General features: G+C 31.1%; 1 protein-coding gene across 1 annotated transcript in view; it reads left to right on the top strand.

Annotated features, from left to right (window-relative positions):
• Rab26 (RAS oncogene family member Rab26) overlaps positions 1–20,062 on the top strand; it is a 128,292-nt gene extending 108,230 nt beyond the window's left edge. The window contains exons 3-6 of the mRNA XM_065505176.1: positions 14,296–14,404; positions 19,402–19,512; positions 19,654–19,798; positions 19,928–20,062. Of these exons, the coding sequence (XP_065361248.1) occupies positions 14,296–14,404; positions 19,402–19,512; positions 19,654–19,798; positions 19,928–20,039 (477 nt within the window). The 3' untranslated portion in view covers positions 20,040–20,062. The remainder of the gene's footprint in view (positions 1–14,295; positions 14,405–19,401; positions 19,513–19,653; positions 19,799–19,927) is intronic.
• Positions 20,063–21,026: the final 964 nt, after the last annotated feature.

Genomic DNA, 21,026 nt, shown 5'->3' with positions numbered 1-21,026 from the left:
GTGCATGATATTATGATCGATAATACATATCCTTTTTATGCCGACCACTGGTTTAGACCCTAATAGTACCTTCAATTTGATACCCTTTAGCTAACTTAAAGTGTGCGATTTGAAGACACATCCGAGTATGATGCATACCAAACAGAATACCTACTAAGTCTATAACTATAAAACAAGATGTAAGTATGTTAAAGTACTTATGATTCCTATACATACTACATGCGAATTTAGGTATTATTGTGTTGTATCAGTATGCGTAATAAATATATGCAGCATGTGTGAGTGCTCAGTGTATCGATGTGTTGTTGTTTATTCTAAAAGATTTAAGATATCCAAACAGTAAATTTCTGAAACGAAAACGTTATTGATAGTACTCGTACCATACTTTACAAACACAATCTCTTTCAATTTACAGACTACAATTTTTTTCAAATCTTAAGGATTTAATTTTTTATTTTTTTGAAAGTTTTATCTATTCTAATGCATGCATGCCTAACATAAAATACAATACAAAATAATAATTGAATTGAAAGGATTTGTTTACAATTTGCTTATAAAAATCCTTGGGTTTTTAAAATACTTATTTACTTATTGAGATCATAAAGTAGAAAAGAACAATTTAATACATTTCTCGCTTTTCTAACTCTATATATACATTAAATCTGCTAATGTTATCTTATTATATATAGCTTTATTTTTCCTTTATTTTAATTAAAAGCATTTCTGCGTTCTATTGTATAAAAATCAATTAATTTATTTTTTTCATCTCTACTAAGTGTTTAGTGTTCTATTCAATGTATTTATTAAACTATTGTACATTAAAGACTCCTTTTACTCAGACCACAAGATCCCATTCCTTGGCTCTTATTTTCACTTTCTTTATAAAATAAACATTAATCATTAATTGTGAGTGTTATTGTCTTAATGAGAATGCCAACGAATGAAATGATTTTGTTATGTTTTGTGAAAAGAAAATTAAGATTTTAATAATTAGGCTGCTTTAATGATTTCAACTTGTCATGTTAATATTAATGACTCCTTCAATGAGATGTATATTTAGGCGGTGATAATTTTAACAATTTTCAGCTAAAATGTAAATTTAAGGCAATTTTTGCTTAAAGTCAAATTCTCTCCATTTGTGTAGTTCAGCGTTGCCAACCAAAAAAACAGTTTGACAGCTGACAGTTTAGTGTTATTAAAAATGGAGCATTATACGAGAGAAGTCGCAAAGTAAGTCTGGGTTGAATAACAACTCGTTTGTCATTATTTTTTAAGAGCAATCAGGTCCGTTTTCGTGGAGACCATACAAAACTCAATATCGATAACACTTAAAATTCAAATCTTAAATTGGTGGAGTACCATTTATAACTCAACTTATGAACTGAAGGAGATCTTCCCATATGAAGAAGTAGGTCAAGTAGGCAATTTGTGAGTCATTATACACCGCCATCAAACTTTGAATACCAAAAAATAAAATGAATTATACGAGAGAACAGCGCGATTTCAAGCATAATCACACTGATGATGTATTTAGACGCTAAGACTTTACGAAGAGAATATAAAATCCAAAATTCATCCGTATGCCAAAAAAATGTGTTGAAAGGAGCTTGACTGTTGCTTATTGCTTTGTTTGCAACCCTGATCTAATACGAGCGATGGAGCACATTTTCACCCATCAAAATTGCTGCATTTCGGGTTCAGATAACCCACAAGTATGTCGAAAACCAAATGCATCCACAGCGTGTCACTGATTTGACCTTAGTTCTTCAAAATATCGCGACAAAATATATTTCTGATTGTTCAGTTTTGGATTACCTCTTGGGGCATGTGTGGAAGTTCCACACATTAATGCCATGCCTCAAACGAAAATATGGAGGGAAAATGGGGCTCCGAGGAGCACGGACTTCATTCCAGGTAAAATTTTTTTTTTTAATTCGAAGCCAGGACTTGTTCTGACTGGCTATTGGTGAGATCACTTTTTGCGCACGTAGTGGCTATGGTTTAAAACCCAAAGCGTGTAGCAGGTCGTTGGTTAGTGGACTGATATTTGTGTCTAGTGACAAATTTCGAAACACCAATCATATCTTAATAGATGTTGTGGCCGAATATAAGGCCATTAAAATTAGCTGTTAGCAATTGGCGCAGTGCTCATGAAACATATTAGAGTGGTGGCATTCTTGATATACTGATCGACTTGCTTTTATCGGCCAGGAGCTTTCGAAGTCAGAGATCATATATCGGACTGGTTCAACATGCTTGTTGATTCCTTGGTCCTGGGCTTTGCCAATTAACTAGCTATGATGGTATGGATTAGATGTATACATATATTCTTAAGATATTTCCAGGTCGTGTTCCCATCACGTTTCGGTGATCAGAATTGGCAGCCTAGATCGTCTGATTTAACATCAAAGTTTTGCCTTTTATGGGATTATTTGAATTCCATAGTATATGCCAAAAAGCCCCAAACTGCATTAAAATAGGCAATCGAAGAAATTTAACCAGTCGTGGAAAATTTTGACAAACGAGTTTTGAGTGTAAATGTTATATATTAAGACCTGTGGATTATGTTAACTGCAAGTTAATACTACAATTTTTATAAACCACCACTGACTTGAAATATATTAATCTGCAAAAAAATCTTTTAATTTGAAAAAAAAACTCATTTAGAAAAATATGTATTTTCAAAAATTTTGTAAAAATACTGAAACATCTTGAAAATTGTGAAATTCAGAAAAATTAATTTTTTTGGTACTTTTTAAAAAGTGTATTTTCTTGAATATTCATTAAAAATCAAATATAAATTTGAAAAAAAAACTAAAATTTTTAAAAAGTACTTTTTTCCACTTTTTGAAAAATGTGTATTTGTTTAATTTGCATTAAAAATAAAACTAAATATCATATAAACGCTTTAATGCGGGAAAAAATTAAATTTAGAAAAAGTACTTTGGTACTTTTATAAAAAAAGTTTTCCGAAATTACCAAAGCATTGGTAATAAAACCATATACGGACACCACTACGTGATAAAAGACCAAAAAACAGACCCGTGTCTCCCAGTTTTGCCCAAAGTCATGCACTTTTTTATGGGTCCCCAAAGATGTAATTTTTGCAAAAAAAAGGGATAATTTTCTCAGGCTCATATCTTGCAAACCGTTCGGAATTTTGATTTACTCTCTGATGAAAACTTGTAGCTGTTGTCATAAAGAACTGAAATTCTGAACATATAAAATCAAAAAAAACTTCACCTTCAAGATCAAAATCGCTAAAAACTTCAAAAAATTTAATTTTTCAACATTTTTTTAAGTTCATGCTTTGCTATCTATTACAAAAATAATAAAAAAATATTCGTATTATGTTTATCAGGCCTGTCACTGAATTACATTCCGATCGAAAGTGGAATTAATTCCGTAATTTGGTTCTTCACAAAAAGTAAAACGAAAATTTCTATCGGAATGAAGCCACTTTCAGTTTTAAAAGTGGAATTTACGTACTTTTTTCCACTTTTTTAAAAATGTGTATTTTTTTAAATTGCATTAAAAATAAAACTTAATATCATAAAAACGCTTTAATGTTGGAAAAAAACTTAAATTTAGGAAAAGTACTTTTTTGGAACTTTTATAAAAAATATTTAAGAAAAAAGTACTTTTATAAACATTTTATTATACACTTCGCCATGAGTGGCAAGGGTTTGTAATTTCTAAATTTTTGATTTGCGACCCCACAAAGTATATATATTCTGGATCGTTATAGATAGCGAAGTCGATATAGCCCTGTCCATCTGTCCGTCTGTATGTTGAAATCAACTTTCCGTAGCCCCCAAATAACTTACATTGATGATTCATACATCAATATATAGAGAATTCTTCCGGTTGCTATTTCAAATCGACAAAATCGGTCCATAAATGGCTGAGATATAAGGAAAAAACCGGGACAACCTCGATTTTTGCCCTATTTTTGATCTATATGTATGTGGATTACTAAGTCATTAATATAGACAATATGGATATCTAATGATAGATATTTCAAAGTCCATTGCAACGACGTATATAATGCTATAGTAAATTGGACCTACAATGGGTCAAAATCGGGAAAAAAAATTTTAACTCGAATTTTTTTTCATCAAAAAAATTTTTTTTTCAAAAAAGATCTTTTTAAAAATTAAAAAAATTTTTAAAAATAAATTTGGGTAAAATTTAAAAAAAAAAACTTTGGAAAAAACTAATTTTAATTTTGTTTAAATAAAAATATTCTTAAGTATAATTTGGTGAAGGTTATATAAGATTCGGCACAGCCGAATATAGCTCTCTTACTTGTTTTTTGTAAACAATTTCAAAATCCGAAATTACCAAAGCATTGAATTTTATTATTAAATTAAATTTCAATCTGCATATTTATGAAATCCGGAATAGATGGCATTGTTTAAAGATTTATAAATTTTTTTTTTTTTTTGAATCATCTATTTTCTGGTAAACAAATTTGAGTTTTTAAAGATTTTCAAGATAATCGAAACCATATCAATGTTAATGTATGTTATTTGAGGGCCCATTAACAATAAAACTTAACTTATAGCTAGCACTATCAAAAAGGACATAATTTTAATTTAAAGTTTAATTAAACTAGAACTTCGTTCGCTAATTTTAAGTAATGTTTTTATTGTTATTGGACCTTAAACTTCAAAGTTTAATAAAAGTTAAACTAAAATGGGTTTTCAACCAAACTATCACTTAAAGATTATTTAAACAAAATATCTTTAGATGAAGTTAAATCATCGCCAACGCTTTCAGTCAGACAATGAAATTTAAATTTCTAACACGTGATAACACCTACTTGCCTCACTATTCTAGACATGTGTTGTATACCAAAGCATTAAACGAGGAAAACTTTGAGAAATACAGATGACGTACATGGGAATACTTGGAAAATTAGGTAACCTAAGCTGGTTTAAATAGCAAATTTATTATCTAAGGTGTGACAGGACAATATAGGGGAACCAATATTAACATTTTTAAAGCAAGTTCTTAATTCAAAGTAGGTTTATTCAGGTTTTCTTATGTTTAAATCATTTATTCTCTTACAAAATGTATAAAACTTTTACTGGTTAAATTTTAAAGATCTCAAATTGACTACGACTAGCATAAATAACCATACACAATGTAGGTTACCCCATATGTACTTAGAAAATAACTGAATACAAAAAGCATTGCAAATTGTTTCTAATGCAAGATGTGAACATTTCATGGTGATGATGAATGATGATGCCTTGGTTGCCAAGTGACACAATTTTATTGAATAATTCCAGGAAAACACACAGATATTGCATGTGTAGATTGTAGTTTTTGTTTTTTTCTTTGTGTTCAACACATGTTTTCGTAGACATTTTCTAAAGCATCTGGAATAGAATAAACTTACCAAGATATTGCACAAGTTACATACATATTTCAATTGACGTATAAATTGCTCTAACCCTTTTTGGACGACGAAGAATTTTCCGCTGGAAATTTTTAAAATTTTTTTGGTGGATTCTTACTCGGAAAGGCGACATTACGAGACTAAAGTGTTGTCAAAATTTAAAAACTATTACTCCTTCTACGAGAAAAATCATGGGACATATGCGTCCCATTCGTCGTCAAAGGTAAACATTTGGAAACAAATGCATTGAACAATTAAAAGCTTTTTTTCGTTTCAAAAAGTAGAGTACTGCTTTATTTATATTGCAAAACCAATAAAATCGAACAATGGCAAAAGGTGTTTCCAAACCTAAAGCAGCCAAAGAATTTTTAGTTAAATTTCAGAGGAAAAAAGCCAATAAAAATTACGTTTCGAAAGCTTATAGCGACCCTGATTGCATGTACCGACATGTTTTAAACTCAAAGGTATTTTAGAAGTGTTTAATACAGTTTGAGAGTTCGACACACTAATATAGTACATAATTCCCCAAACGAAACGTTCTTGTGAGCAGAAAGGTATAATATATTCCATAAGTAAAAAAAAATTGAAAGCAATGAGTATCCACAAATTGCCTGAAATAAGATTGTACTGGTCTACGATGGAATATATTCAATACCGTTTATGTCCATGGTTATGATTCGAGACAGTTTTGAAAATATTCTTTCAAGCTTACATTTTGCTAATAATGCTGAACAGATAAGAAGTCGACCCATTATACCATTGAGTCTTCAAAATACAACCAGTAATAAATAATTTCAACTCAGCATTTGGAAAAACTTTGACCGAAGGCAAATCATTATCAGTCTACAGACGAGCATATGGTAAAATTTAAGGGCCGCAGTATTACGAGTTTAAATTGGTTATTTATATAAAACTGATATACACACAGGCAAAAAGTCATATAGAGAGGTTGACATTGGCGAATCCATGGTTCAAGATATGACAGCAGACCTAGAAAATGTTATATTTCGATAACATTTCCAATAATCCATATATTAATATATAAACTTATGATTAATCGAAGATGAGATTTTATATTCGTGTGTTTTTGATGGATGTAGCTGGACATTATCAAACAAGATAGAATGCAGGAGTCAGGAAAAAGAACTGAATTGATAGTCGAACAAACTCAAATTGTTTCGCATGTAAAAAACCAATGTGCTTTACTGGAACAGAAATTGTTTTGAATTTTATCACAACTAAGTTCGATTTTGATTAAGATTTTATGAACTATTTACAGGATCTCCTAATTTTAAATCAATATTTTGTGTTTTTTTTAATGTTTTTTACTTAATCCCATCAATGGGATTTTTCGATGGGATTTTTACTGAATCCCATCATATTTTCAATTCCCCCCGGAAAAGTACACAGAGAAAACAGATTCGTGATAGCAACCGAATTTGTTGCCAACCGAATGATTCTACCTTAGTGACCGAATTTTACAGTTGTGGCTATAGAATTTTAAAAGGGATAACAAAAGTTTGGTTGCTTTAATCGAAATTCTTCTTTGGCAACTGTCTTTCTGTTGATAGAACCGACAAATTATATGTGTACAACCGAATCATTCGATTAGCAACAAATTCGGTTGCTATCACGAATCCGTATTCTCTGTGTATAGAACCGATTCAAAATGCGTTGGTCAATAAATTTACATAAGGCATTGGTACATTGGTACTAAAAGTTTATCCGACAGTATCAATTAGAACTCGAGATATAAGAAAACTAAAATTTTCCAAAAATAATAAAAATTTCTGGCTTAGAAGAAGCCCTTAAGCCCAATTGAAACAACATAACCTTAGTGCTAACACGAATACTAAAGAATACAATTGTGGCTGTAATGACGAAAAAAGCAAATGGGACATATGTGTCCCATTCCTCGTCAAAGGGCTAAGATTGCATATGGTTTACATAAAAATTATGGAATTTGGAGAATGTTTTAAGCTTTCACAATCATCCAGCAAAAACTCTATTTATATAGATAGTAAACTAGAAAGTTCACGATTTAAAAAAATTCATGCGTTTCACTTATAAATATACTCGAAGTATATGTATTTACATTCACCCCAAGAATATGTCGCTAAAAACAGAAAAAAATGGCCTTGTGTGGGAATCGAACCAGCATGCTCGATTGTTTTTTTTGTGTTTGAAAGTCTAGCTGCTTATTCACTGTTTCATGTACGAATTATTTTAACTTCAGTTAACAATGATTTTAGCATAAATATATAAATGAATGGCTTCGACTGGTATTGAGTAATGACCACCCATTACAAAATAATGTATGTGGTAACTGGTTGACATTACCATAATTCAAAAAATATTTACTGGGCAGTTTATGTTTTCGAGCAAATGCAGCCAATTGAGTCTTATTTATCTACTTGTTTTTATTCCTTTCACCATGAGTGACGATCTGTTTGTAATTTCTCAATATTCATTTGAAATGCCTTTTAGGCGGGAAGTCAATGATGTCTGTTGAAATCAACTTTCAGATTTCCTTATATGTATAACTTACGGAGATTTATGATGCTTCATTATAGCGTTAATTGTATCTGACATAGACTTTTGACTTAAAATATAAATCCAATGGTATTAAATCATACGATCAAGGGGCCCTATGCAGATCACAAAAACTTGATGAGAACACGACCATACACAAATTAATTGTTTTACGGACTGTAGCACCGTCTTGTTAAAACCACATCCATATCATCCAATTAAGTCAGGTTCAATATCGAACACCATTAAGAGTAACTACTTGACCAGCCTCATTTTCGAAGAGGTTTTCGAACCTGATCTCCAAATACGACAATTTTTACATCAAGATGAAAATGCTCTTCATCGCTAAGAATGATTTTTCTTGAAGAATCAAAACTGTGGGCGTTATTATACCCTTCAGCTTCGTGAGAAGGGTATATATAAGTTTGTCATTCCGTTTGTAATTTCTACATTTTTCATTTCCGACCCTATAAAGTATATATATTCTGGATCCTTATAGATAGCGGAGTCGATTAAGCCATGTCCGTCTGTCGTCTGTTGAAATCAATTTTCTGAAGACCCCAGATATCTTCGGGATCCAAATCTTCAATAATTCTGTCAGACATGCTTTCGAGAAGTTTGCTATTTAAAATCAGCAAAATCGGTCCATAAATAACGGAGATATGAGCAAAAAACCGGGACAACCTCGATTTTTGACCTATTTTTGATCTAAATCTGGATTACTAAGTTATTAATATAGACAATATGGAAATCTAATGATAGATATTTCAAAGTCCATTGCAACGATGTAGATAAGGCTATAGTAAGTTGGACCTACAATGGGTCAAAATCGGGAAAAATATTTTGTAACCCGAATTTTTTTTTCATGAACAAATTTTTTTTGTCATACATTTTTTTTCCAAAAAAAAAAACTTTTTTTAAAAAAAATTAAAAAACAATTTCAAAAAAAAAATTTGAAAACAAATTAAATTTTGTTTACCTAAAAATATTTAAAAAAATTTATTTTAAAGTATAATTAGGTGAAGGGTATATAAGATTCGGCACAGCTCTCTTACTTGTTTTTAATAAACAATTCAATTTTGTCAGGTTCAATATCGAACACCAGTAACAGTAACTACTTGACTAGCCTCATTTTCTGAGAAGTTTGGTCCAATAATGCCGCCAGGTCCAAACCTGAACCCCAAAGAATCAAAACTGCTTCACATGTTTAATGCGCCATTTTTACTAAACCTAATTTCTGAAGAACTTTTTGGCAAATCGCATTTTTAACACTTCAGTAGAAGCAGTAAGTGAATATTTTGCAGTTCTTGGGATGCTTTTTTTCTCAACTTCCAAATAAATCAATTTAATATATTCTTCGTTCACATCTATTACATCGACATTACAAACTTGTGATTTTTTGAAGAAATGCTACAAATTTGGTTCATGGCTAAAAGGTCAGAAAAATTAAAGGTATCCAGCCGAAAAGAGGCTGATTTAAATTCACAAATAAGTAAGCAAAAAAACGTTAACTAATTTTAATTTCTCTCGCTAACATCATATTTCCAATGACAGTAAAATTAGTAGACTGTAAACAAAACCTGTGATAATTAAAACATCAATGTTTATAACACACTTTTTTATTTATTAATATTGGCCACAAATTCACCAAGAGCAGAAGATGTGCTACGACTCAGACATGATGATATGCTAAATTTATAACAACTCCTAAGGCTTCACCGACACCCCTCATTCACCTGACATCTTTGCTAACCGAAACCATTTATAATTTTCAAGGCAAAAATATAAATATCACGAAATTTTTAATTAACCCAATCAAGTTTTAGAGACACAATTCAATTATGCAGCATTAAAGTAGAAATATTTATGTGTCTTTTCTTTTCACTAACTAATAATAATAAAATTCTAACATTTATGTAAAAAAAAAAAACAAAACAATGAAAACCAATAAACAACTAAAATTGATATTTATTGAATTTATTAAACTCTAAAATGACTTTGATGCTCATAAATATGAGTTGTGTTCTAGTACATATTGACTTTATTATGATGTTTATTTATGAATATTCGTTATTAATCTATACCGAAAAAATAATAAAAAAAAAGATACATAAATACAAGCAGAGTTTATAAATATACTCGTAGCTGTACAATATACAAATATGTATTTATGTGCATTTATCATGTCATATCAATTATATACCAAAAACAAGTATAAACCATGTCATGTGTACACGACGACGATGATGATGATAATGATGTTTAGGAAACGGAAACATGCCAATATGGCTGTGTGTTAATGTAGTTATGGATGTGTGTGAGTTTGAGAGAGAGAGAGTGAAACCAGGGTAGACAGACAATGTTTGTCATATTTCTTCTTTTTTTTTTGTTACAAAAAATAAAATTTTTATATTTTTTAAGTCTATTTTATTAAGTATTTGTGTATATACGAGGGCAGGTGTTAATAAGTTTTCATTAACAATAAAAAAATCATACACCCAGAGAAAAAAATATAATTGTGCATGTTTACTGAACTATTTCAACATTGTTACAAGTTTTTTAACAATATTATAGTCACAGTAACTGTTTACATGATTGTGGTAACAATACTATGGTTAATTTACTATTAACATGATTGTATCAACCATATATATGGTTACAGTAAACAAGTATATGTTTGTGACAACCATTTATATGATGAATCATTATATCATAATATTGTTACGTTTTAACCTTTTCAAAACGTTTGGTTTATTTCCTTTAAATAAACCGTATACTTTTGATTGCAAATAAAAGCCGTTTAGTAGTTTGAAAATTATAACAACTCTTTATTTCTTTAAAATGTACAACAATAGAATTATATAATCACTCAATGCTTTTTTTATACACGTTTATAAATTCTCAGAAATACAGACACTTTATAATGTATACACTTTAAGGCACTCAGTTGATGTTTATTCAAATAGCGTCTCTGATAAACTCACTAATGACTGCAACCTCTGCCACTATTTATAACACTGCCATCTGCACTCTAGATTGCTCTTTAACTGTCAAAGTTCGAATATTCTAGATCTTACTAATACATACGCCATCTGTGGTGTACTTTCTACAATGTTCTTTAACTGAATATTCGAATTCGAATACAGCGTTGCCAACTTACGATCAATGGTCAACTGAAAGCTTTTATTTAATAATGCCCACAGATATGTTACAGTTTGCCATTACAGCACTGTTATTTGAAAGCATTGTGCTACTTTTAAATCAGCCCTTAAAATCGTTATATTTGAATTCAAGTACAATTTCGTAACAATATGTTGTTCTCAGATTATGATATCCATAAGATTATGATATAACATAATATGGTATGTCCTTTATCATAAGAATGGTTGTCACAAACATATGGTTGATACAATTATGTGAATCGTATATTAACCATATTATGGCTACTACAACCATGTAAATAGTTACTTTTATTTTAACAAATTTGAAAGAAGTAAATGATAATGGTTGGGTAGGGTTAAATTGGCAGTTATATCCACTTACTTTACCATACCTCCGGTTGTGGTACCATTCTTAACTAAACCACAGAATTCCACTTATGAATAAAGAAATCTTAATTCCAGCATTTAAAAACTACGGTCTGAACACGTCTCACAGTCTGCTCCACTAACACCCCATCATTTTTGGGAAACTGTCCCGAACAAGTAAATTAACCCATCAGTAACAGAATTAGTTACTGGCCTAGACGGAAGTCAATAGACCATACATCGATTACAAAGAGTCTTTCTGGTAATTGATCTAAAGTCATTTTTATCATATTATGGTTACCGCAATCATATAAATAATTACAATGGCCATAATATTGTCCAAAAACTTCTACAAATTTTCAAATGGTTAAAGAATACTCTAAATATATTTTTTCTCTGGGTGGCCCAAATAAATGGTTGAGGATATTTCCAAATAAAATTAAAGTTTAATTCATTCTAAGATACCGTTTCACAAAAATGTTGTATTGGGTGCAGTATTTGGTGAGCCGGGTTAAAGGATAAAAATGTAATTCTAAAGGTACGACCGCTTACACTTCGGGTAATCGTAATGGATCCATTTTTCATCGCAAGTAATGATTCGGTGAAAAAATTATTCTCTTATATAGCGTTCAAGCAGCATTTCAGACATACAAAATCGCCTTTCAAGGTATCTCAGCTTCAATTCGTATGGTAACCAATTTCCCTGGAATAATGCTGCTGCTTGCAAACGTTTAGAAATTGCTGATTGCGTAGCTCCCAATGATTTTGCAAGCTCTTGTTGAGTCTGACAACAATCTTCATTGAGTAATGCCTCAAATTCTTGGTCTTTAAACTTTTGAACCGCACAAACCATCTCTCGCACGTTGAAGCCGATGAAACGCATTCATCATAAGCTTCGGTGAGCAATCGGTGTGCTTCAGCGGCACTTTTTTTCTAATTAAAGAAGTAAAGCAAAACTTCCCGCATATGACGTTTTGTTGGCACAAAAATCTCGACATTTTGGAAGCAAAATTAAATTACTGATCGCTTTTATTTGCAATTAAAGGAATACGGTTTATTTAAAGGAAATAAACCACCGTATTTAAAAGGTAAAAACGTAAAGATATTAACAATGAAAAGCTTAGCCAATTACGCTTATTGTGATATCCATATTATGATTGTCTTCAACATTACCTTACATCAGATCGGAAAGAAAATCTGCTTCGAAACATTCAAATAAAATTCGAACAAGATTGATTTATATGAAATTTATATTTGTCAATATTTAAAAAAAAAATTAAAGTTTTTTGTACTGTCAGGAGAATTTAGACATAGCATTAAAAGATCTTTCACAAGTTAGATATCTTTCCTTTGACAGATATGTGAAAAAATCCATATACCAGCTGTAATATAATACAAGTAAAATTACATATTGTTACGTTTTAACCTTTTCAAAACGTTGGTTTATTTCCTTTAAATAAACCGGATACTTTTGATTGCAAATAAAAGCCGTTTAGTAGTTTAAAAATTGTAACAACTCTTTATTTATTAAAAATGTACAACAACAGAATTAAATAGTCACTCAATGTTTTTTATACACGTTTATAAATTCGCAGAAATACAGACACACTTTATAATGTATACGAATTCACTTGAAAAACACAGCACACTTTAAGGCACTCAGTTGATGTTTATTCGAATAGCGTCTCTGATAAACTCACTAACGACTGCAACCTCTGCCACTATTTATAACACTGCCATCTGCACTCTAGATTGCTCTTTAACTGTCTAGAGATTTCTAATACATACGCCATCTGTGGTATACTTTCTACAGTGTTCCTTAACTGAGTATTCGAATTCGAATATACGGTCGCAGCAAACAGCGTTGCCAACTTACGATCAATGGTCAACTGAAAGCTTTTATTCAATGTTAATAATGCCCACAGATATGTTACAGTTTGCTATTACAGCACTGCTATTTGAAAGCATTATGCTACTTTTCAATCAGCCGTTAAAATCGTTATATTTGAATTTAAGTACAATTTCGTAACAATATTTTCAAAGTCACTTTTATTATTTGTAAATACAATTTAACTTCCGTGATGACTAAAGATTGGTCTAACAACGAACAGTAAAATAGCAATATATACTTTGTAATGAGTAAAATGTTGACTACACTGCAGATTACAAAGTGGCATTAAGTAAGTTATAAAGAGGCAATTGACTTCACATTAGATTACCTGTAATGTATAAAGTAATCAATTATCTTATTTGCTTTACAAATACATAAGTTCCAATTGACCAAAAATTATATAATTTGTAGTAAATTATCCATTAGTGAAAAATACTGTCTACAAGCTTCACAATTACTACTTGTAAAACTTGAGATTTTGAAAGAATTTTTAGTCTGCTCTCGTATCTCGTGTATATGTGTAAATAATTACTTATTGATGGATGTATGGCATGTATCTTATGTTGTTTATTTATTATGAGTATGGTTAATTTATTTTTATAAAATATTATACATAAGTGTATATATATGTACATAAACCTACTTGACAATGTGTAAGTATACAAACTTAAAAATATCCCTTTTATATACTCCAGCTATATTACGAGTAAAATGTTTATTAACTTGAACTATTTAATGTATGTGTTTATCATCTTTTAAAATATTGATTATTATAAATTATCTTAACTATTTTTCTACAAAAGTATTAATAATATTCATGAAACTTTTCAAAATACACAAATAAAACGTTTTACAGCAGCAGAGTAAATTTTACATTTTGTTTAGCTTAATCACTAATTATTGTAATTAATATATGAAACTTTAATTTTATCTCTTAGAATAAAGTGGTGGTGGTCGATGGCACAAGGGTTAAATTACAAATTTGGGATACAGCTGGCCAGGAACGTTTTCGTAGTGTTACTCATGCCTACTACAGAGATGCTCATGGTAAGTACATTAATGATGCCTAAGAAACATTTCAGCCTCTTTAAAGTGATTCCCTATAGAAAAAATTCATTTCAGTATGCATTACTTAGTAGCCTTAATTATTACTGTAGCGGTAACTTACATCAATGCTAGAACAACTTCTTCGTAATTCGTACAGTAATCCTTTTTAATATTCACCTCAAATTTAATATTCACCTTTTTAATATTCACCTCAATGTTCTCTTCCGAGAACATTGAGGGGCAAATGGGCCTCATCTCAGCGGGGTGATAGATCGGCCATACAAAGCCTTGAGCGTGTTTGGGTATGTGCGAGAAGTATATAAAGCCGATTCGGGTGACAATATATTTATCACGGACTTTCTTAAACTCATCCTTCACTAGTGGTACTTCCAAATCCCTGTGTATGTTCTCATATCTTATGTACCATGGTGCAAACATCGTGGTCCTTAGAATTTTCAATTGGGCTCGCCGTTCCCCAACAGTTGGATTTCATATGCCCAAATTAGTTATAAAACGCTTTTATTCAGGATGACTTTATAGTCAATGCTTAATTTTGATTGGCTACTGATTAACCAGTTAAGGCTATAGGTTTTTAACTTCATCTGAAGTCTCTTTGTTTCTATATGACGACGCCAATTATCGTTATCTGTTAAGTGTGACAGGTGGACAATTTCCCCTCCTCACCAGCTTTTCAACACAGAGAAAACAGATTCGTGATAGCAACCGAATTTGTTGCCAATCGAATGATTCTACCTTAGTAAACGAATTTTACAGTTGTGGCTACAACATTTTAGAAGGGGTAACAAAATTTTGGTTGCTTAAACCGAAATTCTTCTTTATCAACTAACTTTCTGTTGTTAAAACCGAAAAATTCTATGTGTGTAACCGAATCATTCGATTGGCAACAAATTCGGTTGCTATCACGAATCTGTTTTCTCTGTGAACCATTTCTTCAGACATATCAGGTAAACATACAGTTGTCTAGATGCTGGGATGTGGGTTTTCATGCGAGATAATAATAGCGATATCATCAGCAAATGTAGAAATAGTTAATCTATCGCACGTAGACAAGTCGGAGGTGTAAATTAAATAGAGGGTAGGTCCAAGAACACTTCCTTGTATCCTCACAAATTCTCCATTGCATTCAAATCCAGTCTGCAAGCCGGCTAGTCCATCCAAGGAATATTATGTTCAAATAACCGCGACTTGCATTATTTTGAAACATGCAATCTTCATCAATAAATGAGTTGAGAGCTTCTTAAGTAAATCATTATAAATTTTACTGTTTACTTTTGTTGGAATAGAACCTATCCTTGCTTTTCAACAGTAGAAAAATATGGCCAAAGCATAAAACTTCCGTATCTGTCATATTTTCTCACTTAGTTATTGAACATTATAGTGTAAACCACAAAGTCGAAAATGTCGAATTTTGTACCAACGAATCGTCATATGCGGGAAGTTTCGCTTTACTTCTTTAATTTGGAAAAAAGTGCCGCTGAATCACACCGATTGCGCACCAAAACTTATGGTGAATGTGTTCCAGCACTTTCAACGTGCGAGAGATGCAGTTGTGCGGTTCAGAAGTGATGATTTTGACACGGAAGACAAAGATCCAGCTAGCCAAACATGTTTAAAGACAAAGAATTTGAGGCATTATTCCATGAAGATTATTGTAAAACTCAGCTTGCAAATTCATTGGGAGCTACTCAAACAGCAATTTAAAAACGTTTGCGAGCAGCAGGATTCATCCAAAAGCTGGGATATTGGGTACCATATGAATTGAAGACGGGAGACCTTGAAACACGATTCTGCATATCCGAAATGCTGCTTGAATGCTATAAAAGAAAATCACCGAATCATAAAATGCACCCATAACAATAACCCGAAGCGTAAGAGATCGTATGTGAAGCTGGACCACCCAGCCGAATAGACACCAAAGCCGATATCCATGGCGCTAATGTAGTTCTCTGTATTTGATGATATTAAAAAGGGTTATATCTTTTATGAGCTGCTGAAATATGTCCATACCATCACAGGGAACCTGTGCCGAAAAACGTCTAGAATATGCAACGCTCCGCCACATGTTGCAATACCTGTTTAAAAGTATTTAGAATGAAGTGGTTGGAAAGTTCATAGCAAAGGTCATAGCTAACAATGGCCAATATTTTGAATAAATTTATGTTGTACAAATGTTTCAAAATAAAAGCTAAACTTTTTAAAAATATCCCGCATTTTTAAATCATACACCCAATATATAAATTATTTATTGACAATAAAATATTGGTTAATTATAGACCGCTCCTCACAAAATTTGGTAGAAAGATTTAGGTTCATTTGACATTAAAAAATGTTCAAGTCATTTTCTGAGGGGGACCTTGTATTGGGACTGGAGACAACTGCACGATTTTCGCCATACAGTATTCTTCCAGAGTACTTAGAACTAATTTGTGTATTTGTGGAAAATTTCAACCACCGTTCGTATGGGCCCTATTGTGTTTTAAACAGAAAGACAGACTGACGGACTTATCTAGATCGTCTTAGAATCTTAGGAGGATCCAGGATATATGTATATTAGAGTGACAATCAATTGTATGGAAAAAAATTGTTGTTAAAATTTTGAAGAGTGCCGGGTGGAATATTGTGACACTAGGCCTAAAAGTGAAGTGCTGAAAATTTGGGCCAAATCGGACAACGATTTCTGGACGCGCATTGAGGTCAAAGTTCAAATATATGCTAAATTTTACCAAAATATGAACAAATAGTTTTTCTTGAAAATCGCAAAATTTAAATCGCAGGTACGGAAAAACTGTAACAGGTATTGACATAGTTTTTTCATATTTTTATTCCCTATTATGATCTCAATAAATCCCAATGTGATGATCGAAAAATTCTGAAATTTGTTTAACAGAATTTTTAAAAATTTGAAAATGGAGATTCGAAACAGCCGTTGAAAAAAATATTTTTTTTTGGCCATACCTGCGAATAGGTTAACGGTATCCTACGAAGACAAAAACTCATACACAAGTAAATACGGATATATTTTAAATAAAAATTAGCTTTTATTTTAATTTTTCTCGAAATATGTTATTTTTTTTTCCTAAATTTCTTGTTCAAGTGGCCTGAGACACGTTAATGGTCTAGCGAATTTGTAATAACTTTATAATTTTTTAACCAAATTTTGTCATTTATATTTCATTACAACGATAATTACGTACACATTTCGATTCTTTTGCATTCAATTGCTAAAGTATTTTTTTAGTAGCAAAATTTAAAAAAAAACAAGTAAGAGTGCTATATTCGGCTATGCCGAATCTTATATACCCTTCACCTTTGTTGTGGATGCATTATTATTTTTTATAATTAGTATATATGTATGTACATTGCCCACTTTCAGCGTACAGCATCCTAAATTTATCAAGAACACAAAAAACAACAACAATGCCAAACGAAACAAAACACCAAAAGAAAAAACAAAATACGCAAGCCAATGAAACCAACACACATCCAAACATACGTTTAATTGTATAAAAAACAACAACAACGCCAAAAGAAACAAAACACCAAAAAAAACAAAATACGCAAAGCCTGCACATCCAAGCCTACGTTTTGTTGCTTTTTTGTAAAAAAAAACCAACACACAACCAAACAACCGTTTAGTTGTATAAAAAACAACAACAACGCCAAAAGAAACAAAACACAAAAAAAAACAAAATACACAAAACTTGCACATCCAAACATACGTTTTGTTGTTTTTTTGTCAAAGCATGCAATACATTGTGTTTTTTGATGAAATTTTCAGAGGTTGTCTCGGATTTTTGCTCATATCTCCGTTATTTATGGACGGATTTTGCTGATTTTAAATAGCAAAATTCTCGAAAGTATGTCTGACAGAATTGTTGAAGATTTGGATCCCGGAGATATCTGGGGCCTTCAGAAAATTGATTTCAACAGACAGACAGACGGACAGACAGACAGACAGACAGACAGACAGACAGACAGACGGACATGGCTTAATCGACTCCGCTATCTATAAGGATCCAGAATATATATACTTTATAGGGTCGGAAATGAAAAATGTAGAAATTACAAACGGAATGACAAACTTATATATACCCTTCTCACGAAGCTGAAGGGTATAAAAACTGAAAAATTTGCATTTTTCCCGATTTTTGGCGATAATACAGTTTTTGGGTCATTTTGACCCAAAGGAGATACAGGGTCAATTTCCAAAAAAATTTTTTTAATGTAATATTCATTAATATAAATAAATCTACATATTTCTAGAAAACAATGCAGAAAGTTAACGAGATTTACCTATTTATTCCATATAAATAGTAAAATTTAGCATATATCTGAACTTTGACCTCGATGCGCGTCCAGAAATCGTTGTCCGATTTGACCCAAATTTTCAGCACTTAACTTTTAGGCCTAGTGTCACAATATTCCACCCGGCACTCTTTAAAATCTAAAAAAAAATCGGCTGTCACTCTAATGTATATAGATACTTTTTGGTTCTACTACCAATATTCTGAAATGTTACAAAAGGAATCAAAGCCTAAAGATAATGATAGAATGAAGACTTAAAATTAAACAAAAATTTACACTCCTAAAAATTGGGATTAAACTAGTAATATTAGGATTACATAAGCAATAAACATACAATTGAAGTTTTAATTTTAAATGTGAATTCAACAATGATTTATTGAACAAATTTATAGGCATAGATCGGAAACTCTTCTGTCAAAGACCTAACTCAGTGGTCAAAAACCTCAGTGGTGAGAATGTATTAGTAAAAAATCTATGTGAAAACAAAAACTACACTCATATGTGTGATTATTTTGAGAAATTTTATTGTTTAAGTTTTTTTCTAGTTTCCGCTCTATGTGTATTCCTCTATGTTTGTAGGCTCTTTAAATATTATTTAAATATAATTTTTGTAAGTTGTTTCAAATGTTTAAATTTTAATTCAACTTCTTATCTTTTTGTTCCAATTTTAGCTTTACTTTTACTATACGATGTCACCAATAAAACCACATACGATAATATACGGGCCTGGTTGTGCGAAATACGAGATTGTGCTCAAGAAGACGTAGTCATAGTACTCATAGGTAAATATATACAAACCCACAATTAATCACTTTATATAACAAACAAAGAATCATAGTAGTGAGGGGTTGGGGCTGGGGGGTGTCAGGTGAAATATCACAATAAACAACAAATTACATTAATTAAACGTTCTGTTACTGTAGGCAACAAATCAGATTGTAGCAGCAGTGAGAGGCAGGTGAAACGAGAGGATGGCGAACGTTTGGCACGTGAACACAATGTACCGTTCATGGAAACCTCTGCAAAAACAGGATTAAATGTGGAATTGGCATTTCAAACAGTTGCTAGGTGGGTATTTTTCCTTTTTATTTAATTTTCTATCTTTGGTTTTTGCTGTTTGCTGGCGGCTTGAGGTTGTAAAATCCTGGAATTAGTTTTTCATTTATTTTCTTTTTCTGTTCTTATTCTCTTTAACAGACAATTAAAGAATCGTGGCTATGATAATGGTGATGATGGCAAATTTAATGTCCATGAATTTGTGCGAGATAATACAAAAGCTAAAAGTATATGTGCTCAGTGTTCTTTTTAAATTTATAAAACAATAAATTTAAAACCTACATACCTACATTATTTATTTAAAAAAAAAAACTAAAAGTATTTAGTGGGGGAACAAGAAGAAGATACTCTTCAATTAGGTTTCCTCGTAACAATAACAAATTCTCTACTCCCAGATCTGCATGAAAAGGAACAAACAACAAACCTCATCATCATCAGCAGCAACAAAAACAACAGCGAAATGTAGTAGTACACGTGTGTTTATTTTATTTATGATTTGTTTTAACATTAATTTTAAACATAAATCATTTATAGAACCTAAAGTTATATTTCAAATACATATTTTTTTGTTTATTCTCCTGCTCCACCAAATTTTTTGTAATTTCTAGAAAAATATTTATATATAGAGTGGTGTGAGGCGATTAAGTCAGGAGTTTTTTTTGTTGTTTTATTTTTTTTTTAAGGAACATTTGCAAATTTTCAACTCATGCTCGATAATTTTGTAATTATGTTAATTGAATTTGGTGTTTTTATGTTTTTATAAGTTTATAAATAGAATTCTGTGTAATTACTGTGCAAACCACATAATTTGTATTTAAAAGTTGTAAAATTAACTGTGAAAAGATTAATGATTTTACAAAAGAGGAAACATCATTTAAAAGGCTATAAATTAAAGGTTAAATAAGTTTTGGTTTCCAAATTTTTTGGTTTATTTACATAAAAAAAGTTGGCAGATTGTTGAGATAGTTAAATTTGATAATACAACTTTTCCCAAAACTTTTTTATTAAATCGTTATAAAACATTTGACCCCGGTGGTGAAGGGGTTAACGTTATCCGATTACAGTAAAATATTACTATGGATATTATTCTCGTATCCATGTCCGTCTGTATATTGAAATCAACTTTTTGAAGCCACCAAATATCTTATATACATGATTAATATGTATGTACGTCAATATCTACGCTATAGTCCAACTAGATTGATATTCAGAATCAAGAAAATCGGCCAACAAATGGATG

Source organism: Calliphora vicina, chromosome 3 (genome assembly GCF_958450345.1).
Source record: "Calliphora vicina chromosome 3, idCalVici1.1, whole genome shotgun sequence".
Taxonomy (NCBI): domain Eukaryota; kingdom Metazoa; phylum Arthropoda; class Insecta; order Diptera; family Calliphoridae; genus Calliphora; species Calliphora vicina.
This window is presented reverse-complemented; position numbering and strand designations above follow the sequence as displayed.